General features: G+C 36.4%; 1 protein-coding gene across 6 annotated transcripts in view; it reads right to left on the reverse strand.

Moving 5' to 3' along the window:
- Nucleotides 1-87: 87 nt before the first annotated feature.
- Nucleotides 88-12,174, reverse strand: part of serhl (serine hydrolase like) — a 17,767-nt gene continuing 5,680 nt past the window's right edge. Inside the window, exons 2-15 of one of the 6 annotated variants that reach the window (XR_001611092.1) lie at nt 9,221-9,309; nt 8,899-9,042; nt 8,656-8,769; nt 8,166-8,207; nt 7,375-7,394; nt 6,916-6,990; nt 6,692-6,801; nt 6,106-6,185; nt 5,976-6,010; nt 5,653-5,729; nt 4,494-4,602; nt 2,208-2,249; nt 945-1,069; nt 88-667 (exon numbers count right to left, since the gene is read on the reverse strand). Coding sequence is in view for 5 of the 6 variants with exons in the window: in XM_016295719.1 (XP_016151205.1) it covers nt 4,304-4,435; nt 4,521-4,602; nt 5,653-5,729; nt 5,976-6,010; nt 6,106-6,185; nt 6,692-6,801; nt 6,916-6,990; nt 7,375-7,394; nt 8,166-8,207; nt 8,656-8,769; nt 8,899-9,042; nt 9,221-9,309 (1,000 nt within the window). In the remaining variant the exon portion in view is untranslated. Of the gene's footprint in view, nt 1,070-2,207; nt 2,250-4,172; nt 4,436-4,493; nt 4,603-5,652; nt 5,730-5,975; nt 6,011-6,105; nt 6,186-6,691; nt 6,802-6,915; nt 6,991-7,374; nt 7,395-8,165; nt 8,208-8,655; nt 8,770-8,898; nt 9,043-9,220; nt 9,329-9,569; nt 9,821-12,174 lie in introns of those variants that run through there. The other 5 variants (XM_016295723.1, XM_016295722.1, XM_016295720.1 and 2 more) reach the window with 5 other exon arrangements.

The raw sequence follows: 12,174 nt of genomic DNA on the forward strand, positions 1-12,174 counted from the left end.
ATCCTAACAAACCATACATCAATGGAAAGCTTATTTATTCAGTTTGCAGATGTTGTATAAATCACAATTTCGAAAAATGGACCCGTATGACTGGTTTTGTGGTCCAGGGTCACATGTGTTAATTTTAAATCATTTTAAGTGCCCTAGTGGATTCTGGATCCCTAGTTGAAAACCACTGCTGTAGAGACAATTTTCATTGTTAGTTTTGAAATAGCAGGGGAATACATCTAATTTTGTTGAGATTACAAAGTTTAATGCAAATAATATTCTTTGTAAATATAAATGAATCAAGTTCTGCAGTGTATTATACTATTTTGCTCTGTAATCTGATTGCAGATCATTGCATATAACTATAGAAACCCTGTGAAAAGACAATGGATTTTGATAAAGTGGCATCAATATACAATATGATTTGGCACAAACGTCTCATTGCAGCATCCACACATGCCCTATCATAACAAGGCATTGCTGTCGTCATCTCTGCAGCATGTTTGTCTTATGGGAGCCAGCGGCTGGTGCCTCAGTGACTTGTTGCTCCACTTGTGGGCATCTTGAAGACCCGGCTCCAGAAAATACAGACATGCTCCGAAACCAGCCAGGACAAGGACCGAGACCAGCAGATAGACGGGGACGAACCAGTCCAGAAACATCCAGGGCATCGTGTTATCTCATAAGTATAGAAAGAGAGAAACAGAGAGACAAATATTCTCTAAATGAGAACACACCTGTGCACTGCAGTATATGAAATGCAGCATAATCCAATATCAAAGTATGACGGTACTCATACTTAACAGTGCAGCAGGTTCTGTCAATGAAGTACAACAAAGAATGAAGATGAAGTACAATGAAGATGAATTACACTAAAAAAATTAATCATATTTCTACAGCATGCGATAAAGCATCACTTCCACACATGCACATATTTATCATATGTCTCTACATACCTGTAGTCTTTCCTTGATCGTCTGTGAACTGGCGCTTTTGGGTTTTAAGTCTCAAACCCAGGCTAAGCGGATGGAATCGTCTAATTAAAATGCTGAATAACGAAGCCAAATAGCAGCTGGCAAAGCTATGTGGACAAAGACATTTTATTTTAGTCAGTGGTACGGAATGAGGGCTTTTCTCGCACCCTTGCTTTCGTGCTCTCCTTGTCAAAGCTGTACCATCCCATTCCAGTTGGGGGGGGGGGGGGGGGGGGGTAACCATGGAGATATCTCTGACGAGGAGAGGGTCAGAGCAGAAGTTACATAATTTTTTTGTAACCCTTTCTTCTCAATCTTGCTCTCACATTCCTAATAATTTCAGGTAAAACTGAAACATGGCAATTATCACTGGCAATTAGAGGACGTTTTTAGGAGGAATGTTATGTTGTATAAATGTTTTCACATCCCCAGAATGGTTAGAATAACACAGCATTGCACACATCAAGGATAGTTCACAATTCTGTCATTATTTCTATTTTAAACCTGTATGACTTTCTTCTGTGGAACAGAAAAGAAGAAATTTAACAAAATGTCCTTGCTGCTCTTTTGCATACAATGAATGGTGGGCTGGTACACTGAATCTGTAAATATAAAAAAAAGATCATAAAAATTCATATGCTAACAAAGCTCTCAAATCGAATATTTGCCACATATGCATAATCAAATTTGGCATGTCATTATCTGTAATGAGACTATTTTTATAAATTTTATGGAAACAGATTGAAGAATTTTGGTAACTATTTTCCGTTCCCATTGACGTCAATCATATGGACAAAAAATAAAAAAATAATAAAAATGCAAGTCAATGGGAATCAAAACTGGTCATCAACATTCTTCAAAATGTATTTTGTGTTCAGCACAAAAATTGGGTGGACTATTCCTTTAAAATCTCCTTTTGTGGTGTATGAAAGAAAGGAAATCATACAGATTTGAGGGTAAATGATTACAGAATTTCATGTTTTTAACATGAATGACACTTCCCAGAATAATCTTCCCAAAGCAATCTCTCTTGCACGCACACACACACACACGCAAACTTGGGAGCTGCTACATGACTAGCTTGAAGTGAGCAATGCCTGACTGAATATACATAAAGCAGATTTATAAACACAAGCACACAGAAATACAATCTCATCACAATAGCTCCCATTACACAGTTGTTGGCCTTCAGAGTATCATGCTATTGATAGTCTCAAATGTCAAGCAAAACTGAGCAGCACTGACCTACATATGAGCACAAGGCAAATGTGCAGCTTTCAGCAAAGCCTGAAGGAAATCAAACACACAGACACATATTAACAGCAATATGCACATTCACAAATACAGCTGATGCAAACACATACACTATAGTGGCATACAGTAATGTATTTGGACACTTGAAAATGTCACACCTAAAAATGGCCAAATTTCGGTGACAATAAAAAAAATCAAACCAAGTGGCACCTGCAAGTAAATTTTGCTGGATCTTTTTTCAGACCCAGTTTCACTCTTATGAAATATTTCTGCAATTATTTTTAACTAACTGTTATCACAGTGATTTTAGTGAATATAAAGTGAGCCCTTAAGTTAACACAGGTGTAGTTCATCACTTTAAATAAGGTCACTAACCTAACAAACAAGCATGTGTGTGATATAAATAAATTTGGTTTAGTATTTTTATATATACACTACTATTCAGTAGTAGTTGTTCTGGGGTCAGTAGGATAAAAAAAAAAAAAGTGTGACAGTCAAAGCATTTATAAAGTTACAAAAGATTTCTATTTCAAATAAATGCAGTTTTTTTGTACTTTGTATTCATCAAACAAACCTGAATAAAGTGCAACTGTTTTTAACATTGATAATGATAAGAAATGTTTCTTGAGCACCAAATCAGCATATTAGAATGATTTCTGACGGACCATGTGACACTAAAGACTGGAGTAATGCTGCTGAAAATTCAGCTTTGCCATCATTTTAAAATATATTAAAGTAGAAAAGAGTTCATTTAAATAGTAATATTTTACAATATTAATGTTTTACTACTGTGATTACTGTTTTCTTAATGTATGCATAAAAGCACCTTTCAAAAACATAATTACCGACCATAAACGTTTGAACTACAGTGTAATTCAATAACATTCATTCATTTTAAAACCTGATTTAATTGTCTAAATACTTTTTTGGGCCACTGTAGCTTCAGAATTTATATTGACAGACCTATTACCGTACTTGCCCCAATAATGGCACAGTCAAATTATTGCACAAATTACATTACACACTTTAAGCTTTAGTTTTGCTTCATCACAACAAAAGTAAAAACGAACAGATGTTTTAGTTATTTACTATACATGCTTTAAAAAAAAAACAACAACTTTAGTTCATCACATATAGCCAGCTTCTCTTTGAATAGATTAAAGTAATGCATAAAGCCAGTTCAGCACTAAACCCATTTTTTGGAATACTGATTAATGTATGTCAGCAGCATTTATTTTGTATTTTGCCAATATAACACGGTCCACATCTCAAAAAGCACCATACCTACTGTGAGGTGTGAATGTGGTCGCATCATGCTGTGAGGGAGATTTCCAGCAGCAGGGACTGAACATCTTGTTAAAAATGGAAGAAAAATGGATAGCGAAAATACTGGAAACGTTGTTACGGGGCTGACAAGACGTGAGGCGTGCGGATCCATAAGCAAGCGTTATTTAAAGCAGAGGAGGTCAGAAACACAGGCAGGGTCGAAACAGTGGCAAACAGGTATATGGCGGGCAAGACACAAAAATAATCATAGGGCTAGCGAAGGTTCATGAACGGCGAACAGAATCAAAAGGGGCAAGACTAAAGGGAGAAATCCAGGAAAACAGGCGAAGATCAAAACTGAGAAAACAAACAAGGCAAGGCAAGGCAAGGCAAGGCTCTGTAGAGTGGCTATCAAATGATAGGCGCTAAACAATACTCGGCCGAGGGAAGGGAGCAGAGTGAGTGTTAAATAGTGAGTGAGTGATATGAAACAGCTGTGTGCAATCAGTGAAACAGCTGTGTGCAATCAGTGCAATGAATGATGGGATATGTAGTCCGGGGTGATATGCCACAGTGTGTAGTGCGAGAGTCAATGAAAATGGAAAGGGTGACCTCTGATGGCTAGCAGACGGAAGTTCATGGACCGGATTCGTGACAAACGTTCTGAACGTTTTCTAATAAAACCTTTTGTAAATTGAAAAAATTTATTTGAGGTTTTTGATGCTTAAAGCATCACAGTATCATACAAAATTACGAGAATTGGTTAATGATGCGAATATTTTGAATCAGTATACTTCATTATTTGAATTGGCATGTGTGTGCTATAATTTGGAAGACTGATTTTCTGTTTCGTCAAGACTGTGTGACTGAAGAAAATCAGTGATTATGGAGGCTACAGACTCAGGTTTGTTGAGGTGAATGTGATGATCCCCTTCTATGTTAAGAATGGTGGCCTGCAGAGGAGTGAGAAAGATATTTCTTCTTAACAACAGACAGACATTTTGCACTTACGTTTGTGTGTATGTGTGCACATCTCACTTTTTGATCAACCCAGCTCTTCTGAATCAAATCACCATATCCATTAGGTAGAGTAAACGTTTTGAATAGACCGTCTTTTGCCCTGAAGAAAGACACATCTTTCCTTATGAAACAAAGCGTCAAATATGTCACAAGACATGAATGCAAGACACAAATGCAGTCTGATATTGTATAAAACTGCTGTGTGGATAAATAGTGTTTTTAACTGTAGTTCAATCATGACAACTCTCGGAAGATTTTAGCATGGTGATGGATATAACAATGTTAATGTATTTGGTCTTGGCGGAACAGATCTGCTACGCTGCTGCTGAATTGCTGCTGCTGTTGGTTATTGCTGTAGTTGTAGATTATTTCTGCTGCTGCAAGCAAGTACAGGAACTTGCTACTGCCAATGCATATGGTGATACGGTGCCGTGAGTATTTAAGACATACTGCTGCTGCACAAATAGCATATAAAATAACCCGTAGCAGATCTATACAGGTGGAGCGTTTCAGAGAAACTCTGAAAACGCGCTGCAGGAATCTCAAGTGAACGCAAGCCAGCCATATAAATGCAAGGCAGTAAGCTCATTGGCTGCATATGCAGCATGAACCAATCAGCTTGTGCCAAGTCGTTTAACTCTCTGAATATCATCAGTTAGCTCAACACCCCGCCAGCCTGCACCATCTAGAGTTTCATGACTGAGCTATATATTTAAAATGTACTTAAGCCACACTTAACATGCATTCATACAATTGTCCACAGATGCCACTAGGTTTATATATCTTGTTATGGAATACAATGACATTCTGGCATATTATATTTGATTTAATGCTTTTTTGGGGCCAGTATACTGTACATTATAATGTTGTGATGATGCCTAAATTGACTTTTAGCATTTAAATTGACTGATTTTCACTTTTAGTTTTTTTTTTATTTAGAATTTATTTAGACATAATAAACAAATATTATAGAATTTAATATCTGCCAATTATTGGTTTCTGGCCATAACATGAATATAATTATCATCTTATCAGTACTGGGCAGAATTTTAATAATCGTGCATCTCTAATTTTGAGCATTGTGGATAAATGTGCACAGTGTTTCTCTTGAACACTATGAAAACTTGTATGTGTGTGCGTGCAAACTCACAGCAGTAGCATCACTCTGGCTTTAACTAGTGACAACATGTGGAGGCACTGTTCCATATTATTATTCACAATGTTTTTCTGAAACAAAACCAAAATTATGAAGTGTATAGTGTGTTTTTAGACATTCCTTCCTTAACACAAGACATTTTTATAGCAGAAACCACAACAAAAAAGGAATAAACTACTGTATATGATAAATAAGGGTTTTTTGCAGATCTGTCACATAAATATGTGTCAAACAGTCAAACTATATATGAATACTTATCAGTAATAAACAAACAATTGAAATGCAAAGGAATTAATAAATATATTGAAATGGCTCACCAAGTTTATCCTGAAATCTCTGGAGAATAAAAATCCTTTAAGATAAAGGAAGTAATTTAGAGACAAAAAATAAAACGTCAGAAAATCTAGGTCTGTAGTGTGAGAATACAATTGCTGTACGTCGTCTTACCTCCCTCAACTTCTCTGACAGCTCGCTCTAACAGAATGTCTGCAGACTGATCGGAAAGGGAGGGGTTTGCAGCCTTCAATCTAAAAGAGGATAATAATAATAAATGCAGTTCATTTGAACTTTTTATTCATCACAGAACCCTGAAAAAAGTGTATCACTTACCACAAAAAAAAGAACAGCTGTTTTTAACAATTGAATCAACACTTGAAAATGGCAAATATTTAGTTAAAGGGGAATCATTTGAAAAAAGTTTAAGTTGACATTAAATGGAAGTTGTGATCACCTTTATTTCCCTATTGTGACGTATATATCAAGTGAAATGGTTTCTCGAATAAGAAAAAAAAATGTGGGATGCGACTTGATTTTGTCTAGGATAAATCATGTATAATAAACACTGCAATATTTCGTAAACAAAAAACAAAAAAATAAAAAAATAAAAAAGTTTTCCATTTTGAATTTTGGGTGATTTTAAAGACAAGACACTCAAAATGTGGGAAAGAATGTGGCTGAAACTCAACTGAAACAAGAACACTGATGTGCTATAACCTACACATTTGCCTGTAACTGAATGTGAGGAATTCTTCACCTTTCTTTGGCTTTCTCATACGTGTACACCCTCTCTTTCCTCTCATCCGTCTTGTTGTCATAGTGGATTTGATCATTAATCCCTTTCCTCATGTTCTTAAACATCTCAGTCTAAGGAAGGACAAATAAACATGTATGTTGTTATCATTGCCGCACGTATATTGAATAAGAAGTCTTCTCTATGATTTACAAATAATGACTCTAACATGCTCCATTTATTGTTACCATTTGTGTTGGGAGGTATCCATAATTATCCAAGAGAACTACAGCATCAACCATCTCTGGGTACAAAGCACTAAACTGGAAATCCAGAAGGAACTGTTATCACACACTACATTTACACATTACAGAGGCTTTATTTACTAAAACTTTGGTTCTCAACTGTTGCAAAAACCAAAATGTAGCCGCTCAAGGACAGCAGATAAAAAAACAATGCTAGCCAGTCTTATACTCATGCAGAGCAAGATAGCAAAAAGTTAATAATGTTGCAAACTGTTTGACCTTTACAGCTCACTGTAATATTAAATCATTTAAAGACATTTTTGGTTACATTGCATCATTTCGGTACTGTGATAGGTTTTTCCTTTATGTCAAATCTGGGTCATGAAGTAATCCAGCTGAGAAACACTGTATTACACAACTATAACATTTACATAAATAGAAAAAATTATGATGGATACTCACTATTCCTGCCACATTCCCACCTGTTAAAGAAACATCAAATTATGGTAAATTTACATAAATAACCCAGTTCAAAATGAGTTTCCACTTACTTGAATGTCATGCTTATTTGTGAAATGTATTGATTTTTTAATTATAATTTCATTTATATTCCAGTGTTATCCAGTAACCATGATTATTATTTATTTTACATTTAAGTATTATCAATAATATGAATAATATTATATTACTGTAGTTATTTTATGTTACTTCAAGACTGTGCATTAATTCTGATTATATATTTATGTAAGGTAATGTTAACGAATGGTTCACCTTTTTTTCTATATCTTTACCCACGCCTAACTCCTTAATTCATTCAAAGTTATTACTCAAAACACACACTTGTTTCCTACTGTGGAATATTTAAATCTTCGGTCTTAAAATATATTTTAATTAACTAAAGCTCAAATCCTAGAAAATAATACTGCAGGTACTCAAACTTGCTCATCATCTGGTCGTGGATAAGGGTGACATTAGAGAAGTGGTGATGCTATAAATAGTAGGGAAATACGAAGACAAGTTTGTGGCATTCCTCCCAGAGTGTCCTACTAATGTCCTTTTAGTGATCTACTAACATACATTTATGTCATTGAAGAAAGGCTACAAAATATAAAGGCTTTACAGAGCACTACAATAACACAGCTTCACAATAAAATGATTTATCATCAGTTAACGTACGGTTTGCATAGATCCTCTGACCTTTCACACACTAAAGAGAACTTTGACCTCTATCAGTGAATGAAGTGTTGGCTCACCCATACTATGTCCAATGATAGAGAATTGCTTCCACTGAAGGGCTGCGAACAAAACGCAAAAAAAAAAAATCAGTCACACCTACAGTGTTTTAAAATAGTTTTTGCCTTGCGTTTCAGTAAAAATAAAATAATTCAAACAAGAACGACTTACTTTAGATGCAACACTGCATTACCTATGATGGCTTGTTTTAATTGATTGTATCTTGAGTTTATTTTGTATTATTTCCACTTGCTTATTGCTTTTTTTACTTGCTTATGCATAAAGCAAGTAAAACAAATTGCCAAAATGCACTGAAATTAAATAGCCTATACCTTTGACGAGTCTTCTTACTTCAAACAGTGTTGCTTCTCAAGTACATTTATCTTGTTCCAAGGATTTTTAGATATTTTGATTGGAAAGCAAGGCAAAGATACTCATTTAAATGTTGTTGTTTTTTGTAATGAAGATGAATCATTAATGGTTTGTAACAAAGGCTGAGTTGCTTCAAACCTTCTACAACTCGCCGAACATCTGCCACATACAAAGGGAAGGTGTAAAGGCATCCATCAGGCCTATGAGACGAGAGACCATGACCTGGAAAGTCAATGGCTACGAATCTCCAGTCTGGGAGAGATGTGGAGAAAAACAGAGAAATTGAGAACCAGTTTCACTTCACTGATAGGTATGTAAGAATGAATTCATCCATGTGGACCTTCATAATGTTATTAAATCCTCTGGAAGCAAACACTACACCTTTAGGAAGCAGTGGAACCAGGGTACTGAATGTCCCGCAGTTGTCAGCCCAACCGTGCAAGCACAGCACGGGACGACCATTAGAAGGACCCCAAACCTGACCTCTCACCTCTCCCCACGGGACAGTCATTCGAAACTCAGACGCTGTGTCAAAATACAGATTCATAATTAGTTACATTCATGTATATCCTATAAAATATGCTCCCTAAATGAATTTCAAAGTTGATTTTGAAGCAACTATGATGAATGTTAACCTATGTTCATTTTCAAAAAAACTAATAAAAAATATTAAAATTGAATTAAATTAAATACATTTTCTTACCTGCTCTCCTCATCGTAGTTGTGGAAAAGTGTCTGAGGCTCGTGAAGGCAGGAAGCATTCTCACACCTTGCAGTGCAGTTTTAAACCCCCTTACAAGATAAGGAGAAACTTATGTTTAATTGAAAAACATATTTGTAAATGTTCGGAAGGTACCCTAACCTTGTTCATCTGAACATGACATGCATGTAAGACATTCAGACTAACTTCACAGATGCAGAACAGATATAAAAATCCGATATAGAAGTATAAATTCTCATTCCTACACTGTCCTGGAACGTGAGGAGAAAATATAGCTACATACAATATGTTAATTATATAGTTCCGCTTTCCAAATTAATTGCAAACTTACGTCGAGGGATATAAACCGCCTGTCCTCTTCAAGTTTAGTTACTATTTACAAGCACATCACGCACTGTAACATTACTTGTGCTCAACCGCCTGTATTTTCCGATAAATATGATGATCCGTTTCCAAAACACTCGCTGCTTGTATTTTTCTTCGAAAAAATTTGAACTCAACCGCCGCGTCCTAGCGTTTTCCCGCGCCAGCCCACTTACTAACGTTAGATGCCGACCGGGAACCACCGTCGTTCCCAGCTCCACTGTAACATTACATCCTGGCCAGTAACGTTTAAATTACTTTAAAATAAAAGTCGTTGCCGCTGAATCATCATTTCGTTAGAAAATGCTTTTCGAAAATGAAAAAAATAATAATAATAATACATTTCCAAAACTCTTACCACTACAATACACTATGCTTCATTTCGAAAACGTAAAGTCATTGTTATTTCCCGTCGTACTTTTATATTGAAAATATCCGGTCACAAGGGTAAGTGCGAGGATTTCCACTAATCTTGGCTTCACACTTCTGGAACTGACACCCAAAACACCAGGTATACGCCAAGCAATGAAATATGCTTTGATTGTGATACCTACCTGCTTTATAATTTCCTCATTTCTTTACAAGGTGGCTCGTTCGGTGTATTATTCAGTCCCTATATAATCAAGAAGCCACATAATATAATCAGAGACCAGTATTACATGATAAACGCAACGATGAATGACAAATCAATTAATTGTAAGGTTAACTGACATTTATGTATTCCTAAATATTTCTTTGCAGATCATAATATGCTGGTTTATAACACTAAATTGTTTATATTCCAGGACTCAGGCACGTTCGTTCTAATTCAGATTGTGATTCAGTTTCGGTGTGGACGGAATGGAGGTGCGCTTCACGCGAGGCAAATCTGCGATCCTCGAGCGCTCGCTCACGCGCCCCAAAACCGAGGTGAGCGTGAGTGCGTTCGCGCTGCTCTTCTCTGAGATGGTGCAGTACTGCCAGAGCCGCGTGTACTCGGTGTCGGAGCTCCAGGCCCGGCTGGCAGACATGGGTCAAGGTGTTGGAGCCAGTCTTCTGGATGTTCTTGTGATGAGGGAGAAAAATGGAAAAAGAGAGACCAAAGTTTTAAACATACTTCTCTTTATTAAGGTATTACTGTTTATTTGTTTACAGGTTGTAGATCATTTTTGGTTGCAGGAATAGTTCACCTAAAAATGTAAAATGACAGAATCCGAGATGTTGGTTTATTTAGATTTGGAGAAATGTAGCATTACATTATTTGCGCACCAGTGAATGGGTGCCGTCAGAATTAGAGTCCAAAGAACTGATAAAAACATCACGGTAATTCACACCATTCCAGTCCATCACTGCAGAGGATCCACTGTTGAGCAAGCGATGTAATGCTACATTTCTCCAAATCTGTTTTGATGAAGAAACAAGCGTATCTACATCTTGGCTGGCCTGAGGGTGAGTAAGTTTTCATTTCATTTTTGGGTGAACTAATTCCTTCAAAGTTTACATAGCCTAGGGCAGGGTTCCTCAAATCTTGCCCTGGAGGTCCAATGCACTGCAGAGTTTAGCTTCAACCCTGATCAAACTCACCTACCTGTGATTTTCTAATGATCCTGAAGACATTGATTAGCATGCTCAGGTGTGTTTGATTAGGGTTAGAGCTAAACTCTGCAGGAAAGTGGATCTCGTGGGCCAGATTTGAGGATCCCTGGCCTAGGGTGACCATATGTGCCATTTTCCCAGGACGTGTCCTTGCCAGGATTTGTTTTGGCTTTGTTTTTTCCTGTTTTCATGCTTGCCGAAGGTAATGATCGAAAAGTAGTTTGACCAATAACATGCAGGCATTGTACATAATGGACCAATCATGGTGTGTGTGAGAAGGTGGGATCTACGGTCAAAGCGATGCATAGGATGTGTGTTCGACTTAAAAGCAGCGCGGCTCAGATCGATCAGTGTTTGACATCAGAGTACCTCGAGAGCATTTTGAAAGCATAAGGAACCATCTGTATGGTATTTTGATGTCATACAGCGATCGGTCTGCACACGCAAACAAAGCCAAAACCTAGATATTTTAGGCAATATAGAAATCCTGGCCAGGACGCGTGTCCTGGGAAAATGGTCACTTATGGTCACCCTAACATAGCCTTTAGTGTTCTTTCTGTTTTCTGTTCTGTTTCTTTCTTCCTAGGTGAACGTATGGAAAGCATTATTCGGCAAGGAAGCAGACAAACTGGAACAAAAGTTTTATTTACAGCATGAATAATTACATTTGAACTTTTGTATTATAGAGGATTGTTCTATGTATGTGTAAATGTTTCATTTGTTCATGTTGTTTCATTTTTCATCACACAATATAATAAAGATTTTGTCAACCCCAAGGAGAGAGGAGGAAATACTGTCCCTTACAAAAACGTACCATGATAACAATATGTTATGCCTAAAACTGTACAGTAGTTACAATAGATATTGTTAATACTTACATAGCATAATGATTACATTATTATAATGATTATAGATTTTCATAATAATTATAGATATTATTAATACTCTGACATAATGTAATATTTTGTCTGTTTTTCTTTTTAATGACAGTTACAACA

The sequence above is a fragment of the Sinocyclocheilus grahami genome, unplaced genomic scaffold (genome assembly GCF_001515645.1).
Source record: "Sinocyclocheilus grahami isolate Dianchi unplaced genomic scaffold, SAMN03320097.WGS_v1.1 scaffold339.1, whole genome shotgun sequence".
Lineage (NCBI taxonomy): Eukaryota > Metazoa > Chordata > Actinopteri > Cypriniformes > Cyprinidae > Sinocyclocheilus > Sinocyclocheilus grahami.